The sequence below is a fragment of the Pyricularia pennisetigena genome, chromosome 6, assembly GCF_004337985.1.
Source record: "Pyricularia pennisetigena strain Br36 chromosome 6, whole genome shotgun sequence".
Classification (NCBI taxonomy): Eukaryota; Fungi; Ascomycota; class Sordariomycetes; order Magnaporthales; family Pyriculariaceae; genus Pyricularia; species Pyricularia pennisetigena.
The window spans coordinates 5,585,412-5,611,491 of NC_043744.1; the positions used below are offsets into that span (position 1 = coordinate 5,585,412).

Below are 26,080 nucleotides of genomic sequence, written 5' to 3' on the forward strand. Positions count from 1 at the left end.
GCCGAGGTATACTGTCATTGTTTCAAAGCAAAAGCGACATAACCAAATCCAGATTTATTAACTTTTCCCAAAAGAGCCATCTTACACCCCGAAAAGGGAAACCGTTCGCCACGTTGAGAGAAGGGGGGCCGCTGCTGCTGTCTTGTTTCGTGAACCGAAAAGAACGCAACCTAGACCTTGGGGCTAGACCCCTTGGTCCGTGGGTGCATTTGTGGCAGCGCGCGCTTGTGCTGTGCGGCTGATTGAGTCTTTATTGCTTTTTCTTTTCTTTTCTTGCTATCTGTTTGTCTTTATAAGACCCTTCCCGGGACTCTATATTACCAATCCTAGAACACCCGAGCTAACGGCTAGTCAGGAACGGCCCTTTACTTTTTGCGTGCCATGCGTTGCTTCTTTCCTTTTGTTTCTGTCTTCCCTTTCCTTCGGTAATTTTCTCGTATTACGCCTTTTTTTTTTTTTTTTTTTTTTTTTTTTTTTTTTTTTTTNNAAAAAAAGATACCGGGGTATTTCCATCTTGATGAGTGAATATGCATGAATATCATCACAGGCTTTTCATCAAGCGCAGCCTACAACCCGGACGCTAACCAACACTTTTTTTTTCCCTAAATTTCTAAAAAGGCTGCAGGATGTTATCCCGCGCCGCGCCGGCGCGCCTCTTGCTCTCAGCTTCGGCTTTCGAGGTGGCTTGAGGGGCGTCGCGTTAGCGTGTGGAATGAGATTGCTTCTATTCTTCTTTTCTTTTTTTTTTCTTGTTCATCATTTTGATCAATGATCATCCTCACACCTGCTAGATCCCGGGAGGTTGCCGTCCCAATGCCAGGATTCCCCGACGGACTGGGCAACGGAAGAGCTTTGTGGGATGAAAGCCAAGGAAGTCCTCAACCAAAATAACAGACGGGACGAGTCTAAGAATCCGAAAATAAATGTGATGACTTGACAAATGGTTCGATTGATCCAAAGTGGCTTTTTCAGGCCCGGTTGTGCCTGGCTTGGAATGACGTGAAAAGGCGGCCTTCGCAAGCCACTCTCACGATGGGGGAGTTTGTTCAAGTATTTTTTGAGGAATGATCACATACTGTCTCTCTTCCTCCAGAAAGCCCTTGGTTGCTCGCAGCGCAGCTTTGCAGATCTTACCGGAAATAACAACCCGCATTCAAGTGATCGAACCAACGGTTGCTCTGTGTTCAGGAAACCCATTTATCTCTTTTTGTTTACTGGTTCACTATGGACGCCCATCCGGGTCTTCCAAAACCCGTCCTGTTGTTTTTGTGCTGAAACCAAAGCCAGGGTATGTCTAACATTTTAAAAGAAAGAAAAAATCAAACTAAAAGAATTACGCTCATAAACACAGCCAGGCAAGAATGAGTCAAAATCCCAGCTCCCTCAATTCACTCAGTAACCCCCCACCTGCCCCTTGGGCAACGGCTTGATCCACGCCGTGGCGATGTTAATGGCGATGTGCACGGTGCCAATGATCCAAAAGCCCGTGGCATAGCCGGTGCCGCCGCCGACGAACCTAAAGATGACCGCAAAGACGACACCTCCCAGGTTTCCTCCGGCTCCCGTGATGCCCGAAACGAGGCCGTTGGCGTGCGGGTGGACGTGCGGGATGAGGGCAAAGTTGGCGCCGTTGCCGGCCTCGTGGAAGAAGGCCATGAAGATGACGAGCCCGAGCATGGTGGGCTGGTGGTGCGGGTTGAGCTGGCCGATGAGGATGAGCAGGGCGCCCGTGGAGACGCCGCAGACGTGAATCCAACCCTTCTTGAGCCACAGGCCCCGGGGGCCGCTGCCAACGGCGTTGTACAGCAGGTCCGAGACGACGCCGCCGAGGGGCCGCGTGATGAAGTTGAGGAAGCCAAAGATGGCGGCGTAGTTGCTGGCGCCCGTCTGGCCCAGCTCGGGGAAGTTTTTGAGGTAGTAGGACGACAGGATCGCGTTGATGGCCAATTCGCCTCCAAAGGAGCAAAAGTACGTGAGAACGTGTACCAGCGTCTGCGGCGAAGCCATCACGCGGAGGGACTCGCCCAATGTCGGCTTGGCGATGGTGTCGGTGTTCTGAACCGCGGTGTCGTTCTTGATTACCCGCCCAGCCTCGGCATCCAGGAGCTCACCAACCTGCTCGTCCTTTTCCTTGTTTGTCTTCTCCTTGTCTTCCACAAAGCTGTTGCCTTCCGAAGAGTTTGACATGTTTGGACCCTTGTCGGTGATGGATCCCGGAACATCCACGATCTTGTCTTGGTTGGTGGCGTCGGTGTTGTTGTTGACTTGGCTCACAATCTGCTGCGCGTGCATATGCCTCTCGCTCCACTTGCCAGTGGGCGTGTCGGGGCAGAGAAGCAACAGGCTGGCGCCGGTGACGATGATCATGACCAATGGCACGATAAACGTCAGCCTCCAGGCCTGGCCGGGGGTGTAGCCCATCCTGTGCACGAAGCTGTCGAAGACGGCAGGCATGATGAAGTAGGTGATGCCACCACCTGCGTTGCCAAAACCACCCGTCAATGCGTTGGCAGTACCAACGACGTTCTTGTCGAAGAAACCCGTCGACCAGACCTGGCAGGGAACGAAGGCGCCGCCCAAGATACCGATGAAGAAGCGGCTCACGTAGAGGCCCGTGGCGTTCTGGATGAGAGGGGCCAGGCCTAGAGGGATGGCGCCGACGAGGAGGACGCCGCCGAAAACGACTCGGGAGCCCCAGAGATCACATAGCGGGCCTGCAACCATGCGGACGAAGAGGGTTGCGACCAGAGAGACGATGTTGGAGTTGGCGACTTCCGCAGCGGTGAGGTTGAGGTCTTTTCGTATCGTGACAGTCAACTATGAGATGACGAGACCGATGTTAGTATCGGGCTGTTGAGCGTTCGTATATCCCGTATGGGGGGCTCGAATTCATCTCTTCACTTACAAGAGGTGGAAATGTGTACCAGGCCCAGAAGGCTATCATGAAGCCGAACCATGAGAAGAAAAACACCCGACCATACATGTTGAAGACATTGAGGACGGGTATCGACCGGGCTTTCCTGGTGATCGGATTGACCTCAGGCGCCCGGTACAGGTCCGAAAACTTGACGTTGATACCCATGATGAAACAGAGTCGGTGTTGTACAGGTGAAGACGTGAACAACCTCTGGTATCAGACCGATGAGTCCTGTAAGGGCAACCTTGATTAGATGGAAATTGGAATGGGGACTAAATATACTCATGTCATGTCGATCTTTTATGATGGGTGTCGGCAGTTGTTATACAAGCAGTTCATGGATGGGTAGGTACCTTATCGAGAATTCGCCTTAGTCGAAGGTGCTTCTGCTTGTACACCACATAGCTGCCCAAAATACACCCTTATCATCAGCTCACTGGACAATTCTCTACCCCAGCCGCGGCTACATTCACCCCTTGCAGAAGATGCAGAACATGGCCGTTAACGGGACTTAACCCCCATGTGAATCCGTATTTGGATGGCTTGCCATGGTGGAAACCGATAGGGCTTTACCAACCTGAACAGAGACGAGCCAGGATGGATCCGTCTAGCGACCCCCGGATCAAGCCGACCTGGTGCCGCGAGAGTGGGATGAAAACTGGGTGGGCTGATAAGGGACGGCGCTTGGCTGGGGGTGGGCAATGCCGGTCCCAGAACGCCTTTACAGCGCTCGGATGGGGGGGGCCTTGGCCACTGATAACGAGAATGGCAGGTTCCGCTCTGACTAGGTAGGTTAAAAATATGACAATCCAGGTGAGAATCAATAATTAATTTCAGCATAAGGATGCTTTTACGATCAGATAGCATCCCCATGGGGTAAACTCAAGATCAAGAAAATTCGGCCCTCCCAAGATCGAGGAGTCGTCGTAACAGGCAACAATCAGGTAGCAGCAATTTGTGTATTGAAAGCCGATTGCCAACAGTTTCAAGTGTCTAGAATACCAAGACACGGTGGTTGGGCTGGACAATGTGTACAGTAAATTCAAGCATAGGCCTGTCTACCAGCAAACCCAAAGGCAGCCATGGGTGGCCACTTGAACCCTTGACTTGGCTTGACATGAAAGTAGATTGATGCCATCTTGGAAGAGCTAAGGTGGTGTCATAACAGAGATGCCAAGCATCGGCATTTGGGGCGCAAATTTGATGACGGCAACGACGCCAACCGGATCGGAGAGATTGAGGCCCGTCATCAAGATCAGATTGATCCTGATTGCTTGTGCTTGTTCTCGTCGCCCCGGGCTGTCTGCTCCGTTTCATGTCATGTCTGTCTGTTCGCTGCCATGTGAATGGGCAGATGGTAGGGTCCTTATCTTTTTCAGCTCAGCCTCACTTTAAAATGTGGCTGGTGAAGTGTGCTCGATGCAGGGCAAGACAAGGATGACATTGGACGCAAGGAGCCTTATCTCGTGGGCAGAGACCAGCGTGAATCGGAGAGAGTAAGATAGTCCAAGATAGAGAGGGGATCTGGAAGCGGGTGATGCGAGATACAGAAGGACCCACTATCCCTGCTAAGTAGAGATAAGGCGGCGGAATACTTAACGCGACATTCCCGCTGTCAAGATTTCCGTCGACGTGAAGTATTTCCGCGGAGGCTTTGGTAGCCCGTGTGCTCGATAAGTACGAATCTAGGCCGTTCTCTAGGTACAGCTTCGATTCTAGAAGTTGATGCGCGGAGGTCCCTTGGCTGCTTAAGAAGCGGCTGATTGATCTGGTTGACCCTTCCATGGCCTTTTTGAGAGGGTGCGTGCGCAGGTACAGGAAGTTCCTCGGAGGGAATAGAACTTTACCACAATCAAAACAGGCACATGCTGATAAAGAAGGCTTGGCGAACAGCTGATAAAACCATTGGCGCCGCCACGATCAAAGCAATCAAAGACGATTGAGACTGTCGTACGCGCCAAAACATATTCAGAGGCGGTACTAGCATTGCTAGCTTCTTGTCCATGGAGATTTGTGGTTGATTGAAGAAGGCAGGCTTCGTGGCGTTTCTTTTTCTCTTCTTTATTTTCATTTTCTGTTGGTTTTTGAATTGTTGAAAAACCCCGCGGCGGTCGCCTAAAAAAAAAAGGCTTCATCACGGATGGAGATCAAGCTTTTTACGATATTTTTCACCCGCGTGACTTGTCAAGATTGCTTTCGCTTTCTTGAACTTTGCGGCCATCTTGATTATTTTGTGCTGTTTACTCAACTGTTTAGTAACGTCGTGCGACCTGATACAAAATTCCAGGCCGTTGAAGACTTTCAAAATTGCGACAATAGAGCGGAATCCCATTTTGCCAACTGACAATAACATCATAGGTGAGTCACCTAGGTAACAACTTGGGACGGTCCTGGTTTGTTTACATAGACCGCGACTTCTGGGGCAAGGATACGAGAAACAAAAGCGTAATCCGGTAGAGTTGTCGAGTACGATACGGATTGCTCTTGTCATTGAATCAAGACTGACCAGGCCTCGTCATGCCGCTCACAGCTTGATTCCATCGTGTTCTCTTTGACTATTCTAGCTTTGCAGACTTCTGGCCTTTCGAATTTGGCCTCTATTTTCAGCTGAAAGAACGAAAGCAACTTGGGTCAAATATCGCGTTCATGCTTTGACCTTTGTCTTCCATTCGGCCCCTCTTGGGATGCTTTTTAGTGGCTTGCGAAAGTGGAGGTGGGGCTCAATTGTACGGCCCCACTATCCATCTACAGACTAATATTGACGGTTCCGGGCCTGTTGACAGACGCCAAGCACCTGGACCCTTGTCAACAGAGGTGACCCTAGTCGCGTCGGGGAAGGTGATGGAGAAGTGAACTTGTTGAAGAGCACGCGATTCTTTATTTGAGCGGGACAAGGACAAGGACGAAAAAAAAAAAGAAGAAAAAAGACAACACAATGCCAACACACCGCCTCAATTACATCCCGACCCCTTTTTCGTCTCGTCCCGAGTAAACATGCAAACTGCTTTCAATGATTGCACAATTACCCTTTGCATACATGTAATCCCCTCAAGTCCTGCGTTCCGAACATTGCCCACTTCACCATGATCGAATCGTGTCCGACTACTACCCATTAGTATCCACTCCGTAGCGTTGCCCGAGATTGACAGTTATTCTCCGGGTCAGTACACCACTGCACATTGACGGCAAAGCGAGTGGACTGCGACTGCGACGCCGCACGTCATGGACAACGGGAATAACCGACCGGCTCTCAACGGCCGATCAAGCCTACCTACTTTTGTAGGCGGCAAGACACTCTCGGCCAAGAAGCATCTCGATATCAGACGACAACCATCCTTCGAGCGACAATATGACGACAACATTCAGACCAACGGCGCTGCCCGCCGCCGCTCGGCTATTCCGACCCCGAGTCCTGTCATGTATCCTTCCTCTACCAACAACCGCAACCCCTCACCATCGTTCCGACGCTCGCAAATCCCACGCCCCGGATCTTCCGCGCAGCAAGAGAGACCCGACCATGCCAACGTCATGAGCAACGGGCAGTACATGTCGCTGCACGAGGCCATGCGTCGTAGCCCCTTGGACCACAGCGAAAGCGAGGAGTCGTCCGCCCGGGGCTCGCCTAGCCCGGCGCCCCGTGAACACCTCGACGGGATCCGCTCGCGGGAGTTTAAAGGGCACTTCAGCAAGATTCCCCTGAACCTTAACCGCAGGCCAAGCTCCAGGCAATCTACTGGCAGCGGCCCCATACGCGACGACGAATCTCAGGTTTCGGGTGGGAGCAGTCCCGATGGGCGACCTCCGTCCAGGCTACGCCAGCCCACGCAGTACAACACGGATAGGGATCGGATAAGTCTCGGTGGTGGAGGCGGCTTGTTCTCCAAGGTCAGGGACGGCGATGTTGCAAAGCCTGTGGGCGGGCTGAGTAGGGATCTGTCGCGCAAGGCGAGCACCAACAGCCTGGATGGCAAGAGGCTTGGAAGCTGGGGAGTCAAGGGCCAGCTGGATCCGAACTTCAAGAGGAGGTTGATGTCTCCAGACCCAATAGACACTCCAGTCCACGATGCGAATGTACCCATTCCATCGATAGAAACAGCACCAATCAACCGTTCCCCTGAGAAGAGCTTTGCTTGGGGCGCGGAGGCGGATTTTACGGCCGGCGACTTGCAAGTCTCCGACAGTCCTCCCGTCAAAGTCATGCCAGACACACGACTCGGGCTCCAAAATCTGAAGTCATTCCAGCCAATGGTTAGAAGCAATACGAGGATCGATGAGATCAGAAGACGCGAGAACGAGGCTATGCTGGAGAATTATGGGCATGACGAGCCGGAATCTCCTCGAGAGGATCAGGAGATCAGGGCCAAGGAAGTGGAACCTGTCACTGCGAAACCTCTGATCCACAGAACGAACCACAAGCTAGAGGAAATACGCATCAAAGAGATGGTGTCGCTATCAAAGAAGAGCTTGGCTAAGGAAAGGCTCGACGACATCAGGAGGCGCAACTCGACCTCACGCTCACTTTCTCCCGAGGCGTATGCCAAGTCGAACTTTGAAACCGACGAGGAGGTTCCAGAGCAGCCCAAGCACGCGGAGGTCATACGAGACGATGAAGGCGAGGCTATTCCAGATACGCCAGTCGTTGTATATCGAAGTGATCGTCGTAAGAGCATAGGTCGTGGCAAGGTTGCGGATGTCGATGCCCAGGAGAAGGAAAGGGACATTCTTCAGCCAAAACCAACATCACATTACCGGAAAGACTCCCATGACCTTCTTAAAAGGCTGGCTCGTGCAGCCAGCGCCAGCCCCTCACAGGAGAAACAAGCTGAGCCGCTGGATGATATCAAACAGGGGGAGAACAAAGACAAGGAGCCCCACAGAAATATCGACAATCAACAAGAAAACACGATGTCTACTTCAGCTAAAAACCACAAATCCTCTTCAAATACCCGCAAGGAAACCGGTGATCTGGCACGACACTCTGGATCTGCATTCGACGACGATAAGGACTCTGCCGAAATGGAACCGCCAAACAAGCTAGCATCAGGTGCATCTTCAAAACGGTCCAGCGCCACATTTGACCCGACCGACCGCATCGCCTCGGAGAAACAACTGTTCGAACCTAGAGAGGACGGCCAGTCTGAACCGGAACGAGGCGCATCAGCCGCTTCCTCGGAGCTCGATACTGTCAACGATGTTGAGGACACGCCCCGGGCGAAGCGGCCAGACCCTCAATCGATGCCGACGCCCAAGCCACCCGGAGGGTACGTTGAGACGCCAGCCACTGTCAAAGTCAAGGATTTCGGGGTCAATGATCGGTCTCAGGGGCCGGTTGTTGAAGGCGCCTCTGTGTTCAAGCGGCCGCGGTCGTTGATAGAGATCAAGGCCAGGAGCGATGGTAACAACGCACCCATCGGGTTCTCGAGCTCTGTCTCTACGGGCAGCAGCGCTAGCAGCCGCAGCAGACGGCGCTCCAAGTCGCTGCCCCGGGCGCTTTCGCCGCTGAAAAACCCGGTCAAGCTCCCCAGTGCGAGTGAAGATCTCGAACAGATCAAGAAGAAGTGGCGCACGGATGACGATACAATAGAGATAGACTTTGACACCATCGAAGACTTGGATGAGCTGATGAAAGACCTGAGAGATTCGAACGAAGAAGCAATGGCGGAGAAGACAGAAGGGGAAGAAAAACAGGACAAGGATAAACATTTGGCTGTAACGCGGAAGGCCAATGTCGAAGGCAAAGAAGACCTTGACATTCTTGGCAGGGGTGTTCACAGGGCTCTGCGCGAGGTGCAAGACTCCAAAAAGGGCATCGAGCGGCTCCTCAAGGCTGCCGAAGCCAACCCGGGAGACACGACCGCCCAACAAGCCATTCTGGACCGACTGAATGCCCTCGAGCAGTCGCAAAACAAGTCAGGCTCGTCACCGACATCAGCGACAAAATCGGGCAAGGGTGGCGACCCTGTCGTTCGAGGCGTCAAGGCTACATCGCGATACATAGCATCCTGGTTCTGGCGCGGCGGCAGCCCCTCGTGGCTCGGCAACCTTCTCATCCTCGTCCTCGCCTGGGCATGCCTGGAAACGGCGACATGCAGCGCCTACTGCCGGCCCACGTCGTGCTCCCCAGGCCAGGACTGCTCGTGGACGCCCTCGGACCCGTTCCCGGGCTACGCGCTGCCCGTAAAGGTGGACCAGTGGGCGACGGGCGGCCGCGGTCGGGTCCTCTTTGAACGCCTCACGGAGGAGATTGGCGACCTGGTTGACGACGCCAAGGACGTGGTCTTGGACCTGGCCTTTGGCGGCGGATCCGGCGGCGGCGGCATCCGCAAGAAGGACGAGCGCCTCATGACGTGGGAGGAGCGACGGAGGTACCGCAGGAGGCTGGCGCGGCGCGGGCTCATCAAGAAGTGGTCGCCGCCGCCCGAGTACGCGGACCGGTTCGAGGCCTGGGGCGCCGCGAGGAAGCAGCGCGAGTATGCCGCCAACATGCGGGAGATGGGGTACGATAGGGGCGACGGCCTGGGAGGGGAGAGCATGGATGATGACGAGAGGGTGTTTTAATAAATGGGGTGGAATGGATAATGCAAGCGAGCGAGAGAGAGAGAGAGATGCGCCCTAATCTAATCTGATGCAGTCGAGATGCTGCTGCTGTCATCTGAAGGCTGGTGGACTGAGGGTCCAACAGTCTTTTTTTTTTTTTTTTTGTCTTCATTATTCTGCTTATGTTTTCTTTTTCTTCTCATATACCCACGCCCACCCTGGATGATTGTGGCTTACTGCCCCTAATGAAAATCAGATTTTCGTTTGTAAAAAGCAGCCGAGCACCTGGGATTTTCATTTGTCTGTATAGGCCTGGCGGTGAAGCATGACGGCTGCTCGGAATAGCTTTGCGAGTTTGTTTTTTTTCATGAGAATTGTTTACCCTCGCGATACTCGTGATACTCAATCAAGCCTTGCAATATCTGGCATATGCCTGCAAGCAGGTCCGCGAAAATGCTTGGTTCGTATATTTCCAAGATGCCATTACTTTACAATGAACAAAAAAAAGAAAAAGAAAAAGTCTAACAGCCCCAGTCGTCCTGTAACCCGTCAAGAGCCGATGAATTCATGCTTCGTTAATCGTGAGTTCCCCCCGGTAAAAATTGGTGCGTAGTAGTCCAACAACAGCAAATCCCTTTCCAACCATTCACTCCTTCTCTTCTTCAAAACTGTTTCCGCTATAGCCCGGTGAGAATACTCTCTGGGCATGTCATGTCTTCCCACGCCAACCCAGTCGAAACTCGTACCAAATCCTCAGACAGCCTGCTTCTTATCCAGGTGCTGGTCGTGGAGATGCTGTTGACAGCTGGTCACAGGCGATTTCGACCCGCGCCCGCTGACGGGGCCACCGCCGTCTTCATCCCACGGAAGTCCGGCCGCATCCGGCACCGGACGTTGCGCAAGGGATGTGGACTTCTCCAACCTTTCGGCAGTCGTGGCGCGCGCAACCCCAGCGCCATCCCCAGCCTCGACGACTACCACTACCTTGTCCCCGCCAACTCCGGGATCCTCCCCACCCGACTCCTCTGCCTTCCTCTTCATCTTGGTCTTCATGTTCTCAGCGCACTTGGCGCGATTCATGGCCCACGCGACCTCGGCCACGGCCGCCCAGTTCCCCCTCAGCCAGGTAGCGGCGTCTTGCATGCGCCAGGTGCCGTCGGGGTTGCGCAGCGGCGACGCGGGCACGATGCCCTCGTACGACGTGTCGCCCTCGACGATGATCTTCTTGAGCGCGGCCAGCACGACGCCCCTCGAGTTGCCGTGCACTGGGTCGTAGCTCGGGTGCGCCGCCACCACCTCCTGAGACGCCACGGCCTTGATCAGCTCCGAGCGCACCGCGAGCTCCTGGCGCTCGGCCGTCCAGGCCGCCAGCTGGGACGCGTAGAGTGCGCGCGAGGCCGGGAAGAAGCTGAAGCACTCGTCGCGGACGTGGTCACGCAACGCGTCCTGGGAAAGGGGAGCGAGTTCGGGCGGTGGCGCATGCAGGCCCTGGGCGCGGAGGCGCGGGATGAAGTCGTCGACCCAGGCGCGGTAGGCCGGGCGGGTCTTGATGCGGCGGCGGTCGTTGGCCGTCTGCGTCCTGGTGGGCGAGAGCGGGTCGCGGGCGGCGTCGTCCCCGTCCGGGCCTGCTCCTGCTGGTGCCTGCGGCCAGAGCCAGAAGAAACGGCACCGGGAGGCGTAGGCGAACATGTCGTCGACCGAGGCAAAGGGCTTCTCCCATTGGCCATCGGCGTGAGGCAGGCCCAGGAAGTCGCACACCTGGCTCGGGTCGTCCGAGAGGAAGACCATGGCGCGCTTCTTATTGATGGGCTCGATCTCGGGCATGATAAGGTACAGAGCCGTCTCGTCGGCTTTGAGGCCGAGGGGTCGGATAATGGTACCCAGGAGCTGCCACATGTCGCCGTGAGCGTGCTTGAAGGCGGCCCAGAGGAGCTGCTTGACAGATTTGCATATTCGGATGTCGACTTGGACGTAGTTGGCAGTTTCTTGCTTATCGTCGCCTGGTTGCTCTTGAACCTTTGTGATGTCAGCATCTCGCACTGCCAGGTTGTTTTTGCCATTTTGCGTCAGAGTTTCATTATGCTTCGGAGTGCCGTCGACCGTCGTCACTTGCTGATCATTGGTTGAAGTCCTGTCCACCACACTGCTCCCCGGTCGGACATATTTCTGTGGCCAAGGCAAGGCAAAGTTTGCGGTGGCGTCCTTGCCATTATATTTGAGCCTCACAGCCCCTAGGGCATGCTCAATCTTTGTCCAAATCGCTGGGGGTCCGCCAGTCTTTGGCTTCTTCTCCACCTCCGGCTCGCTTGTTTCTGGAGATCCGTTGACGTCTGCGCCAACCGGCTCGGCAACGAGAAAGTCAACGTCTCCAAAACTGTCCTTGGCGGGTGCCTCGACAGGTGCCGTTACTGTCCGAAATAGACCGGAAAGTGCCGTGTGGCAATGCGTGACCATATGCCGGTAAACTTCGGGTGGCATGCGCGGTGTTCTTAGGAAGTAAGGTGCTCCTGTAAAGGCCGAGCCGCCCATGTCGGGAGACGGATTGTTGATGACTCGGACTCGTCTGGCTTGTGATGTTGTGACCAAGAAAAACACCAGCTGAGTGGGAGCTGACGAGGAGAGTTAGATAGAAATTAAATTACTTGGCGCAGCATCCGTCCATCGGCAGGTTGTATCTCATATGATATTATAAGCAAGAAATCAAGAAGCCGTCTGCAAAAGTATTGGTAAAACAAACAAGTGGCCTTGTTTGGCTTGGTGTCGTTTCTTTGACCGTTCTTGCGTGGCTCTTGTTTTGCATCTATCTTGACTCGATAGCGTTAAAAGCCAATTATTTTCGGCGATAAAAAAGTCCGAGTAAAAAGCTACGTGAAAGAGTAGCAGTATGCTTCGTGCAATATCATCACAAGAAGAAGCTGGCTTCGTGGATGTTGCTAATACTGCCGACCCCAAAAGAAGTCTTGTTGGAATGGTATGGCGCCAGGGTGGGTAAGTGAGTGAGAAAGGATAGCTGTTTGTCGCAGCGCTGTCAGCACTGTAGCTGTTTAGCGAGTGTTGGTGAGGAGGAGATGTCCACTATGGTTATTGCTGTGGGGAACCAAGAAGAGAAAATCAACAAAGATTGTGCAAAACATTCATCGACTGATCACCGAAAAACAACCCAAAGCTAGGACTTGAGCTGCCATCAAACACATGTCGTTGATTTAAGAAACTTGGATGGGAGCTGGGGAACAAGGATGATTTTGAAAGGGTCGGACCTGAGTCGCAGCACACTTGTTGATTTTGTTTCCTTAGTCATCCAGCACCTAACCCCGGCCGACTATACCTGAGAGGTTGCACTACACCTGCACTGCCACGCTAGATTCCCTTGACCATCAAGGATTCCCACCACCTGATAAAATTACAGCTTACGACGCAGTTTTCATCATGCCATTCTTTGTATTTAATTCACTCTTTTTTGGACTTTCTGGTTCTGATTCTCAATTTGATCTTCTGTCCAGCTTCCAACGTCCTAAATATCTTGGCTAAAATATCTCATGCATCATGGCCCCCGAAAACTTTCTCCGCCCACTCGGCAAGTTGTATGTTGGCAAATTTTATTATTATTATTGTTTAAAAAAAAAAAAAAAAAAAAAAAAAAAAATCATGATAGATCTAATCTTGTAGGGATTCGAAATATCTCGCACTTCATTGCTAAGCAACCCCGTCTCAACGTCTAGCGAGACAATGTCATCGAGCCGCCATAGCCTGGGTTTCTACCGCCGCGTGATCAGCACGTGCACATACGAGCAGGCTCCATCGCCGACGACAGGCAATGACACCCAGCCTCTGCAGCAAGTCGTCGAGGCGGCTCTGGCCCGCGTAGTCCTTGAGCTGCCCGGCTTGCGCATCGCAATCGCAGACGAGTCGTCCTTGAACCCCAGCTTCGTCGCCGTCCCTTATATCGACATCAGGGGTAACCATCTCGAGTTCGTCTCGTTGGACCACGTCGACCACGAAGGTGGCGGCAACGATAGCGGCGGAGACCCTGCCCTGATGCGGTTCCTCGAGGGCGAGCACGGTAAGCTCTGGCCAGACGTCTCGGCCCGACCGCCGTGGAAGCTCACCGTCGTCCAGCGCGCGGGCTCGCCGCTCCTGGACGTGGTCTTTGCCGCACACCACGGCATAACCGACGGCGGGGGCACCGCTCGCTTCCACGCCTTCCTCCTCCGCTCCCTGTCCGCCTCGTCGCAGCTCCCATCCCTACCCGAGCTGTCGCCCGAGAGCGGCGTTCTGGACTGCTCCGCCCACCGGCCCAATCTAGCCCCGGAAATGAGCCAGCTCGTCAAGCTCGACGTGTCATGGCTCTACCTGGCCAAGGAGATCGTCAAAGACATGGCTCCCGCCTGGCTGTCGGGAACCGCTCGCCCCTGGGCAGGCGCGCCTCCGAACCCCGAGCCGTATCGAACCCACCTGCGCCTCATTACCATCGCGCCCGAGTCAGCAAGGGTCCTCAAGTCGGCCTGCAGGGCACACCAGACGACGCTGACGCCGCTCCTGCACGCCTTGGTACTCGTGAGCCTCTGCCGCGCCCTCCCGGACGGGGACAGGACCAGCTCGGAGCTCAACTTCGCCGCCGACACCCCCATCAGCCTGCGTCCTTACATGACCAGGCCCCTGCCCGCGGGGATAGACGAGTCGGCCCTGGCGGTGCCCATGGTGACGACGCACCGACACTTGTTCTCCGGCTCGACTGTTTCCAGAGCCCTCGCCAGCGCAAACGACGAAGACGACGACGACGACGACGACGAGCTGGTCTGGTCCCTCGCCGCCGAGATCAAGTCCACCCTCGCGCAGAGGCAGGCCACCCTGCCGAGGGACGACGTCGCAGGCCTGCTGCCTTACTCGGGGGATTGGCGCGCACGCTGGCTCGCCGCCGCCGCGAAGCCGCGATCTGGCACCTGGGAGATCTCGAACCTGGGCGCCGTGCCCGAGGCCATCGCTCCCAAGACCGGGACGGGGTTCGCGCCCAGAGGCGAACAGCAGCAGCAGCAGCAGCAGCAGCAGCCGACGTGGCGCATCACGCGCATCATCTTCTCTCAGGGCACCGACGTGTGCGGCGACGCTTTTGCGCTCAGCGTGGCGGGCGCCCGGGACAGCGGTACCATCTGCGTCTCGATTAATTGGCAGGAGGGCATCCTGGATGGCGACCTGATGGACAGATTTACTGATGAGTTCAAGGCGCTGTTGGAACGGACGGGACGCGCCGCCGCGAGGGACACATAATAAAAAGAAGCAGGTAGACCACTGGCCAAACATTACCCAATGATCGCACCAACCTCCTCTTGGGTATCGTGTCATAAATTTATAGCCTGTTTTGGGGACTTTTTATATACCATACCGCTAATATAATACTCCTAATCTCTCATACCTTGGACAGTTGTTGAGAGTGAAAGCAGTTGCCATCATCGCCAATGTAAAAGAACAACGGTCGGTTATTTGTTAGACATCCATAAAACCTACCTAAGGAAGCTACAGACTTGTCTTGATCTCCCCAAGTCCTGTGCATCGTTATCATGATCAAAGCTTACACTCAGGTCAACATGTTGCTGGCGCCACCCAAGATCCAGACCTGGCCCATCCTGTGGCCATATGGATAAACCCCCGATCCCCCAACCGCCCGAGTGCCAGTCCCAACAGGGAGGAAACGACGCCTCATTCCCAGCCGCTCGTCTCACGGGTCCGCAAACAAAGACCACCAGCAAAAATTCACATGTAAACTGTCCTTCCGAGGAGATTTCTTCAAAAAAAAGAGCCCGGTCAAGCCGCAGAAATGTTCGGCAAAGACATCGCGGCTCCGCTAACCAAGCCAGGGGTCCGACGGAGATAACAAGACACACTACCAGACCACCACCCCAAAGAGTATGATTGCCACTCGGCATCGCCGGTTGGTTTTGTTTTGGGAAAAAAGAAAAAAGAAAATAGAGACGGGGGCAATGAACAGAAACAGAAAAAAACGGAATGAAAACAATAGGCAAAGCCTCGTCAAAACGGGTCGACCGGCCGAGGAAAATGGGCAAGTCGGAGACATAATCGGTATAAACTCGCCTCTTTGCGAAGGAAAACGGGGCCTATTGTCTTTTGTCGGACCCGAGGAGCCATTATAAATCGGGTCCGTCTTTCGTCCTGCACGGTGAGCAGATCCAAATCTAGATAGGCTCCGTCATCCGAGCATTTTACCCAGGCCGTGCTAACCGGACTCTTGTCTGGTAGAAGCGCATCAACAAGACATGTCATGTATCTTCTTCCCATCTAACCCCAGTCTTGCTATTGTTTCCTCTTTCAGTCTTTGATCAAAAACAATGGAATCATTACATGCAGCAAAGACATGGCATGGGATGGACGCGCGGCCTTCAACCAATGCTTGCCATAAAAATTCTCTCTACAAACCCCCCCTTGGTCGACGAGAAAGATGTTGATCGACGCCCATAGGCAACCGTTCTTGGCACGGGAAGTGGCGGGCTTGCCCACTCGTTCATTTTACGACCAGCGAATGATCGAGATCCAATGGGAAAATGGGATGATCCTAGTCCTTGGCACTTCTCCATATCAGGCATATCTATAGTACTGAGTGTTGCGTGCAAAAAGAGAAGAAAATAGAAGTACAGGGTAGACGGTGTGGCGAGCCAGGGGGGGTGGTGTTTGGGAGCGCCTCATTGGTGGCTCACGACAACTTCATGTGGTTTGTTTTAGTTGTGGGAGGGAGGCACTTTGCCTCGGGGAATGAGAAACGAAAAGTTGGGGTTGACGGGTTCCTGAATACCGAGTGGCAAAACAAAATTCGTCGTATTCAAACCACTTGACGCGAACAGCTATCAGGCTTGCATGGTTATGTCGTGCAACCGTCGTCAAAGTCCAGAAGGGCCTGGGTGGAATGACTCCGTCGATTTTACTTGTTGCCACACTGGTGTTCGGGCTCTGAAAACCACATCTGAGTTTTTTTTTAGTGGAGCTTGGAAGTCGGCAAGCGCGACAAGTGAAGCCACGCAGAATGAGATGCATCTGTGGCTAATGGGCACATCTTTTAACGCAAAATGGAAGTTGATCGTCCATGTGCCCGACGATATGGAGGTGGCGATGTGGCTGGCGGAACCAGAAGAAGAAAAAGAACGAAAAAGCCGGGGGCCATGAGCTTTCTGTGTGCAAGGTTCAATGGGTGCTAGGTTCACACCTCTGACCCAATTCAACTTCATCAGAAGGTTAGGTTGTTGGGGAGGGGTCTTTTGTGAACGCGCTAAACCCCCCAAGTTCAGGGCTGCGGGCAAGAACTGTTTGATAGCAACCATGCCATTGGAGGCTGGCCACAGATATTTTTACCCTAGTCTAAAACAGCATAAACTGCCCAAAATCTGGAGTAACCTTTCAGGGTCAATGCCGTACGTCGTAGGGCTTGATCAATCAATTCTTTAGCTTGCAAAATTAGGATAGGTGCACGCTAACTACCTCTAGGTACCTCGGGGGCGAAGCCCGGTGTGAGTACTAACCCGAACATTCAGACCTGGCTCAGTGACAGTTTCGACCTTGCGCCAGTGCTTTTGATAAAGCTGCTGCTGGGCATCGGGTCTGTAAGCCAGTCTTGGCCGCCTAGAGGAAGCAATGATTGTTAAGCGATGTCGCCGGAACAAAACGTCCGGAGGATATCCATCAGTGACGCAATGATGCAGTAGATCAGGACCCTGCAGGGGCCCCTTCACATGGATGGATGGGTCCCTTGGTCTTTGCTCAAACGGACGGGAGTCTAGAAAAATGAAAAAACCTCGAGGCTAGCCAACAGGGGAGGGCATCACTGGGGTCGCCCAGAATGGCAAGTGCCCAGTCAATTCGTGGTAAACTGACACCCTTCCCTTGCGCACAAATGTCATTATTATAGCGCCTAAGTCTCGTGGTCTTGCTGCAATCGAAATAATTACAGTACAGATTGGACCGTTTGAGCAGTCGCCGCGTATGCACGCACCACGTCGCATTTTATGGGCTTGGAAGCGGTCAGTAGCCTTTTCGGATGTAGTTATCAACCCTAATTAGGTCTGTACTTTGCAATCCTATTCAAGTCTTTCGCCGTCATATTGAGTCGTCCTTTTTTTTTTTTTTTTTAAATTGCATCGGCATCGGACGCACTCGGAGGTATAACTTTGTGTAGTGTGGCATTATTAGGTGGGCGCCAACGGTAATGGGGACGACGATTGCATCTGGAAAAAGACATGCTTGCAACCCAAAGTCCTGACTAAGGTAACGTAAGACACTGGCTACGTGGGTATCGAGGTACAAAGAGTTAAGACAGCCAAGGTACCTTACCCTTTCAGAAGAGAGAGGTGGGGATTTTGTGGCAACCCAATCGAGACAAGCAGCGGCTGAATGGACCCTTGTGGGGCGTACGGAGCTCCAAGGTCCCCTGAGAAACTGTCGGGCGATGACGATATCGAGGAAGTTTATAAATTGCAGTGGAAGCTTACCACCTCCAGCCGCGACCTCTCCCCACAGAGCGTGCCTTTCAGTGGCCAAGCTCGGGGCGGGTAAGTGTTTAATGTGCAGCAGGTTCCTGGCGGCTGGCCCTACCGGAATGGGCGCCCGTCCAAGGATTCCATGATCGGGATTCATCGTCCTGACGTAATTTCCGAGGCGGCACGAGGTCTTCGACAGGCAATACTGTCGTTTGGCCAAGGCAAAAGTAGTATACCGTGAAAATCTCTGCTAGCGATAATGGGGGTGGAAATGGCGGTATATCCACGAGATCAAAACTGCAAATCTCCCACGGCAAACCCCAAACCAGAATTGCCGAGGACCCAGTGATTGACGCTAGCGCGTCTGGGTTCATTGAAACGCTTGTGAACTTGAGTGTTGGTAAATTTACACAAAGAAATTTGTTTACGATAGTATACCTATTGTGAGGAGCTCTTAACGTACGTGGTAATGAAAAAAAAAAAAAAAAATTAAAAAAAATTCTTGACAATGATCACCATTACGTAGCGAGTCTTGGGCCTTACCAGGGTATCGGATCACCCTTGCCTTGGAATTTCTGTACCTATCCTTCTTTATATGGTAGGTCTACCCTTACAATGACGACAACTTATAGCACAGTATCGACCTGAATTTATTACTGTAAAGAAGCAATAGTACATATCGTACAAGCAACTGTGGCCAAGAAAAGGAGGCACTCTGGTGCAGCAACAGTACTGATAAATGGCGCATACAGTGCCACAGTCCAAATTTACAGGTTGATGACTGATCCGATTGACGCGTGCCGCGCGCGCGTGGTATTTTCTGCGGCAGTTTACTCCACTAGCAAATGTGTGTTTTTGGGTAAGTACCTCGTCGAACACTTGACAAACAACAAGGCTTGTTAGGTTGCAGTACGCAGCAAGGCAGTAATCATGTTCGCCCCGGTTTCTTTACCCTTCTTGTCTTTTACCCGGGTTGCATAATTATCTTTTGTATCACAAAACTTAGCTTTGACGGCTTAGGAGCTAAAACAGTACCCGTCAAGCCACATTAGAACATTAGCTACCGGCAACCGACAAGTGCCACTATGGCCTGACATTGACCATTTTGGCGACTCCCCCGTGGGCCTCACTACCCGAATGACCAAAGAAGCTACCGGTTAACCAAGCTACCAAGCTACCAAGCAAGCCCGGTTACCTACACACTCTTTTTTTCTTTCCCGCGGAGAATACTAGCATATCCGCCGGTGGGCGGGCCATTCCAAACCGTTCATTCACTCATCAATTGATTCTTTAATTACCTGGAATTTTCGGAACAGCAAATGGTCTTTTTTTTTTTTTTTTTTTAGCATCCGCCAGGTTTTACGGTGACTCCAGTAAACATTAAAAATTGTGGCGACTCGATTATCTGGATCATCATTGGGAACTGCACGAAACGAGTTTACATGGCTTGCATGGTAGTTTCTTCCCTTCGAGTCAGGCAGCACATGGACTTCTTCCAAATACCGACCTTGCCGACCTACCTTACCCATGCCATTACATGCGAAAAGATTTACAATGAGAGAGAACACCTGGGTTCTCTCAAGGAGGTGTTGGGTACCACTTAATAGCGTCTCTCTCCTATTTAAGTCGTCTGATAAAGTGGACAGGCGTCTCACCCGCCAGTTCCTTGGGCTCAAAATGGACCCCTCTCAACTCCAACCCACACGTCTTACTACCCGACCCCCCTGCCTTGCTTGCCCGACCCTACCTTCTTGTGCGGATAGGCCCACCCCTAGGTCTTCAGCTGGACCTGGGCCACGGGTTCCCAGCTGCATGTTCCGGCCTCTGATATTCCCAGCCTCCACTAACCACCGCGATGTGATCAGGGTTAGTCCTGCCCAGCAGGGCTACCTAACCCAGATACAAGTCAGTATCTCGCCGCAAGTGAAAGAACATTGACCCTCAAATCTGGGGCTAAGGCTGGATCCTAACGCCAATAGACAAGGTGCAAGAGTAGTTCCCGGTTCTCTGCGTCGACGGGTATGCGGCAAATTTAAGCCTTCATGTAAGGGTGTCTTTTTTTTTTCTGGTACCCCTGGTTTGATTCTCTTGTTATTTTTTGTTTACATATTTTTTATTCCTTGGGTTCGTTCGCAATAAACCTGCCAGGAACACACTAGCGCGCTCGGCTGGCTGTTCAATTCTTCAGTAGCTCACCAAGCTACTAACTGCCAAGAGATCAGGCCTGTCGAGAAAAAAAAGGTACCTTAGCTGGCGTACCTGCCACATACCCCATCAGCATTTGCCATCCTCCCTTGGCTGCCTTGCCTACACTGTTAATCTTACCCTTACCCTGACTGAGCCTTTGCCGCCTTGATTCTGAACCACCGTTTTGGATACACGTCGAGGATGAAAAAGCAAAGCCCATCGTCTGTCTCATCCAGGACCTTGTCAAACTACAGCATTATCTCTCTGCAGCTGCACATGAACCTGCACCTCCTCCCCCATGTACCACACCAAGCAAACGCATATTAAATTACATGAATTATCATCCCCTCAACCTGCCAACTGTTCTTTGCTGCACTGACCCGGTTTGGTCCTTGACGCATTCCCTCTCATCTTCAAGGGTTTCCACTTTTTGATTGTAATATCTACATCACAACCGGAAAAGATTGTCTTGATCCTTGATTCGGCATTGGAGTACATATCACGGTAGTATCCTGGGACCGCTCTGTTCCGGTGCCACCCCATGTTCTGCATCCTGATGTCGTTCCTCTGCACCTTTACACACACCCACCCTTAGCCTCAGATTTTCCCAGCTAGTCTATACACACTCCCCTCCTCCCTAGGTCGACGACGAACCTCTCCATCATAATTACCTGCCTTTTATTTTTCTCTTTCGACATCCCTGTCTCATTCGCTCCTCGTTGGACGTTTTACACCGGACAAATACTTACACCGGCGCCAAGCTTCTCTGCCACCTATTGCCACAGTTGAACCTCAAAGTTAAAAAGAGGATACTACAACGACAACCCACTCTCGTATGCTCCTGGTCCAAAACATACCAATGTAAGTCGTATTAGCAGACAGTGGCTCGTGTCGTACCCCAAAGATCGCCAAATTAGTTTCTTGAAGCGGAATACTGACTGACAGACTGTAGCCAAGGCGCAAGAGGGACAGTCCTTGCGGGGATTATCACGGAACCTAGCCGTACTGGAGATCTCTCAACAACCGGGGGCCAGACCATACATACAGCACGCTCGCAGAATTTAGACTTGTGGCAAAATTCGGCCAGGGCGGAGTTCAACAGTGCCGTGCCGTACCGCAGGCCCCAGCCAGCATTTGATTATCAAGGCCAAACGGCAGGGGCTTCTGGCAAAGGTGACTGGGGGCGCCGTGATTTACACGCGTTTGGTTCTATTAGCACCAGCCACACATCCATCGTGAAGGGCCTGGGGAGACCGAACCAGATTTGACAGCGCCTCCGAGAGCCCTCAGCCGACTTCCAGGCAGGTAACTAGGGTCTGTCAGCCCTCTACCCACAGACACCTGAGCGTCTCGCACCGCAACAACCCACCTTCGCCTGCCGAATCCCAGGACCCGGGGGGTTTCCAGAGCTGCGGAGCCATCATATCCGCTTCGGACTGTTCTCTGCCTCCGCATTGGACGACGCTCTCGAGCCATTGCCTGTCGAAGAAGGAGTCCAGAAGATCAAGGCTGTTTCGGAGTAGAAAAAACACACCCCCCCTCGTTTCACAGAACAAGACGACAAGGGCATTGAGTTAGCACCGCCTGAACCCGCTTCCACAAACACAATTGTTCCATTATTAATCTTCTACCGCAAGAGATTTAACCAGCCCAAAATCTACCTACGGGAAGCATTTAGCTGGGTCCAGAGGCGAACAACGGCTTCGCGCTTTGAATTGTCGCCGAACATTGCACTAGTCCTAGAACCCCAGTGAGTTACTATTTCTGTCTTCATCCCTACATTCTTTACATTCCACATTTATTTATATATTGACTCTTCTAATCCCTTCACCGCAGCAGCCACGCTGGGGCCTTCTTTCGCGCCACAATTTCTATAACCTATACTGACTGGACCTTAGTCTTGTCAGTCACCCCGCTCATTTTTCTTCAGGCCAGCAAACGCCAGTTAATTGTTTATTGTGAAAGGCTTGGGCAAGAGGTCGCCATCGCGACTTGAACCATCTGCGGGCAAATCGCAAGCGAACAGGTTCCTCAACCTTTCCTTCCTACATTCATTCTTGGCACCTTAGTATACCAACATACCTAATGGGTGATGCTCCTCTTCCTCCGGGCTCCGGGAAAGAGTTCACCCAGATTCATCAGCCACACATTAACTACAACAACCATCAGCAGCAACATGCGTTCGCATCCCAGTACGACATGACACAACAGCAGCAGCCTTTCGGTCGCGGCCTGTCTGGGCCATACAATATGGGTGTTATGATGCATGCTCTCCCTCATCCCAGTTACCGCCCAGGTCAGCAGCAGCAACACCAGTATGGTAGCCCACCAAACACCAACGGCAATGCCCAGTCGATGCCACAGGGTCATGCCAACAATGCTATGAGTTCCATGCCCGTTCCTCCTCCGCAGTATTATATGCAGCAGCAACATGGACTGCCGCCGCAGTATTACCCCCAGCAGATGCAGGGCTCGCAGCAGCAGCAGCAGCAGCGGGGTTCAATGTCACCCAGAGCCAATATGGCGCTCTATCAGCAGCCACACACACAAGGACAGCAATACTACTATCCACAGGGGGCCCAATTCCCAACCCATGGACCAATTCCGCAGAACCCGATGCTTGCAGGTCCGTACCCACTGGCGAGTCCTATGCAACATGCCGATCATCGCGTTGCGCAACGGCAAGTGGGTGATCAGAGAGACGGGGACAACACGGAACAGTCGCAGCCCCGAGCCGATGGTCAGTAAAAGATGAAGAAGAATTGCTAACTATACCGTGTAAGTTTCTCGGAGCTAACGCATTATCGACCGCACGACAATAGGGGCTAGGTTCGAATCGCAATCCAATGTCGTCCGTGGTCCGCCTCGAAAGCCAAGACAAAGTGGTCAGTCGCATCCATACCTCGTCGACTTCCTCCCTAAGAGCAGACATAGTGTTACAGGCCTCCCCGCAAGGATACTAAACGAACCCACACGACTTAGGACACGCTATCTGGATTGGCAACTTACCGCCGCAGACCGATTTGATGAGCCTGGTTTATCACGTGTGCAAGGAGGCGCCTGGACTGGAGTCTCTGTTTCTTATATCCAAGAGCAACTGTGCATTCGCCAACTTCAAGGATGAAGAATCCTGCGTTTCAGCCCAGCAAAAAATCCACGACTCCAAGTTTCAGTCGGTCAGGCTTGTCAGCCGCCTGCGCAAGAGCACCGTCGAGGGGGCATCTGGACTAACAGCCCCGACCGGACCGGCTGCGTCAGCTCCACAATCTAATATTTCTCAGGAGGTCAAGGGTGACGCGGTATCTGTGGTGACGACTGAGGATGCGACTGGGTCGTCAAATGTTTCGTCTCCCAAGGTCGCCTCACCGGCGCCTGCGGAACCGGACCGATCTGCGCCACAGAAGGAGAAGTACTTTATTCTCAAGAGTTTGACTGTCGAAGACCTAGAGCAAAGCATCAAGACAGGAATCTGGGCCACCCAAGCGCACAACGAGAAAGCTTTAAACAAGGCCTATGAGGTTCGTCCGCTACCTGATGCCAGGGAGCCGTGTTGTTATTTTTGGCTTGTCGGAAACACTAACTCGTGCCCCTTTCAATTTTGAATAGACCGCAGAGTCTGTATACTTGATATTCTCGGCCAACAAGTCTGGAGAATATTTCGGCTACGCTCGCATGACATCTCAAATCAACGAAGACCCGGCAGCGGCGGTCGAGTTCGCGCCCAAGGCACAGGCGGCCAGCGACGTGGCGTTACCAAAGGCCATACCGACCGAGGCTAATGAATACATGCCCAAGGGCAGCATAATGGATGACTCGGAGCGGGGCACTATATTCTGGGAGGCCGACCCTCCCGAGGACGCTGATGGGGTTGACGGCAACGATACAACGAATACAGCAGCAGCTGACGATGCCACTAGCACCAAAAGTGGCGAGACGGGCAGTGCCGACTCGAAAGTATGGGGCAAGCCTTTCCAGATCGAATGGTTGAGCGTGGCGCGACTGCCGTTCTATCGTACCAGAGGTATCAGGAACCCGTGGAACTCGAACAGGGAGGTCAAGATTGCTAGGGATGGTACGGAACTCGAGCCCAGCGTTGGAAGAAAGTTGACTGGGCTCTTCACAATGCGGGGCGTAGGCCAGCTGCAACAGCAACCGCATCATCAGCACCATTTTATGGGCGGCGGTATGCCGATGCCGGGCGGCATGGTTCCTGGGTATCCGCCCATGTATGCGCAATAGGGGAACCAATACCGAACCTCGCCCGCCTGGGCTGCTGCAAAGAGGATCATGACACTACACGCCTAGGAGGGTCGACGTCACGATTTGATGGAAAGTGGAACGACTTGGGCGCTATCGACACGACACTGAAATGAGACTCGCCAATACACATGGCCAAGGAGATAATTGGATAGTATGGCATTTGCCGGTTCATGGGTCTCGACAGGCTTTGAGGCCTCCGGTAGATGAACCGGGAGACAAGGTTTTGGGATTACGTATATTTTAGGGAAATGGTACCGACTTTTGCCTGTCTTCCGCCCAATACCACTATCCCTCTGTCCTATGCTGGCATAGCGATCCTGCAAAGCTGGAAAGAAGGATGGGTCAAAATCGATGGGAAGCCCCCAGGACTGGGTCTATGGGGAAATTTGGAGGCTTGTCAGCTTTTTTTTTTTTTTTTTTTTTTTTTTTTTTTTTTTTTTTGCTGCCATGGACTTGATTGTTGGCAACCTCTGCTCACCCTTTTTGTCCTTATGAATTCTTTTGACAAATATCACTTCACTTAGCCTATCTCCCGCTCAGCTATATAGACGCTATGGTAGCCATATATATCCGCAGTACTAAATTTACATTTGCCAGATGTTTTGAAGTGATGAACAGTATTAGTCTATATGTTATGTAGTACACATGGTAGAACTATTTTGACCAATAGGATGATTTCTGAGCACTTGTCTTTGGCCTGGGTTGAGCTCGAGCCAGAGTGGAGCAGGCACCCTTTTCGTGTACCATGCCTCGCAGTTGATACCTCTTGCTTCGATACCAGGTACTTTTTTTATTATGTATTTTTTTGGGGTCAATGATCAAGCGTGATGTGATGCCAGGGATGGCTTTCTGAACACGGGGGTGTGCTGATCCCGCACGTCACGTGAACCAAGTTTTCATGGGTCTTTCGAAGCAGCCAAGCAAAAGTGACAATATCACTATACCGTCATCGATCCCGACAAACGTAAGTGCGACGATGGTATTTCCAAACACAGATAAAACAGAGAGAAAAAAAGAGGGTGGTGTATATCAAGCTCTTGGCTCAGTCATAGAATATAGGCGTATAGGTAAGGGTATAGGTGTGGGAAATGATGATACTATCGATCCCGTGGTGTCGGTAAAAGTGATTTGCACACCCTCCCCCATCCGAGAACCTTCCCGGGTGTTTTTGGCAAATTTTGACCCTTGACGCTCTTGTTGTCGATCGCTGAATGCTAAGTATGGCCGTGAGGGGAAACGGAAAGGGTGTTTAGTGTGGATGTTCCCCCCCCTCCGTTCCAGACCTCTGCTTTGCCTGGCGCTGTTTTCTCCCCGGGAGAAGAGAGTGCGGGGTGTTAGGTGTTGGAGTTTTGAGTCGTGGACGTGCTCTTGACGCAATTTTCAGCCTCGATAGCCGGGACCAACGTGGCAACCCAACGTGATCAGAGACGCAGGAAACAGTTGTTAATAGGCTTGTGTGGATATTCTAGTGATTGGTTGGAGTAGTTAGTAGTATTACCCGGTAACCCACAGAGATCGATGCGTACTCCATCTTATCGCTTGGGGGTCTGTTAATCAGTCCATCACCGTTGCCGCTGCTTTCAAGATTCCACAGTACTCCAGTTAGTTTGCGCGGGGACAAGGAATGTTTATCGTGAAGGTCGGTTGTATTCTATACGTCATCGGCCGGCGGAAGCGGACAGATGTGTAGGTGTCGATAGAG

At 52.6% G+C, this 26,080-nt stretch overlaps 5 protein-coding genes across 5 annotated transcripts; 3 read left to right on the forward strand and 2 right to left on the reverse strand.

Moving 5' to 3' along the window:
• Nucleotides 1-1,392: 1,392 nt before the first annotated feature.
• PpBr36_05396 (uncharacterized protein) lies at nt 1,393-3,082 on the reverse strand (the record flags this gene model as incomplete). Its single annotated transcript, XM_029892552.1, has 2 exons — nt 1,393-2,817; nt 2,906-3,082. The coding sequence occupies 2 exons, from the start codon at nt 3,080-3,082 to the stop codon at nt 1,393-1,395; spliced, it is 1,602 nt and encodes a 533-aa protein (XP_029750406.1).
• A 3,057-nt stretch (nt 3,083-6,139) lies between these two features.
• On the forward strand, nt 6,140-9,475 carry PpBr36_05397 (uncharacterized protein; the record flags this gene model as incomplete). The annotated part of the gene is made up of 1 exon (XM_029892553.1): nt 6,140-9,475. The coding sequence occupies one exon, from the start codon at nt 6,140-6,142 to the stop codon at nt 9,473-9,475; it is 3,336 nt and encodes a 1,111-aa protein (XP_029750405.1).
• A 732-nt stretch (nt 9,476-10,207) lies between these two features.
• PpBr36_05398 (uncharacterized protein) lies at nt 10,208-11,983 on the reverse strand (the record flags this gene model as incomplete). Its single annotated transcript, XM_029892554.1, has 1 exon — nt 10,208-11,983. One exon carries the CDS (start codon nt 11,981-11,983, stop codon nt 10,208-10,210), a length of 1,776 nt encoding a protein of 591 aa, XP_029750408.1.
• Nucleotides 11,984-12,997: 1,014 nt separating this feature from the next.
• On the forward strand, nt 12,998-14,719 carry PpBr36_05399 (uncharacterized protein; the record flags this gene model as incomplete). The annotated part of the gene is made up of 2 exons (XM_029892555.1): nt 12,998-13,035; nt 13,174-14,719. 2 exons carry the CDS (start codon nt 12,998-13,000, stop codon nt 14,717-14,719), a joined length of 1,584 nt encoding a protein of 527 aa, XP_029750407.1.
• Nucleotides 14,720-22,203: 7,484 nt separating this feature from the next.
• PpBr36_05400 (uncharacterized protein) lies at nt 22,204-24,357 on the forward strand (the record flags this gene model as incomplete). Its single annotated transcript, XM_029892556.1, has 4 exons — nt 22,204-22,858; nt 22,941-23,003; nt 23,101-23,636; nt 23,725-24,357. 4 exons carry the CDS (start codon nt 22,204-22,206, stop codon nt 24,355-24,357), a joined length of 1,887 nt encoding a protein of 628 aa, XP_029750465.1.
• Between the last annotated feature and the right edge of the window lie 1,723 nt (nt 24,358-26,080).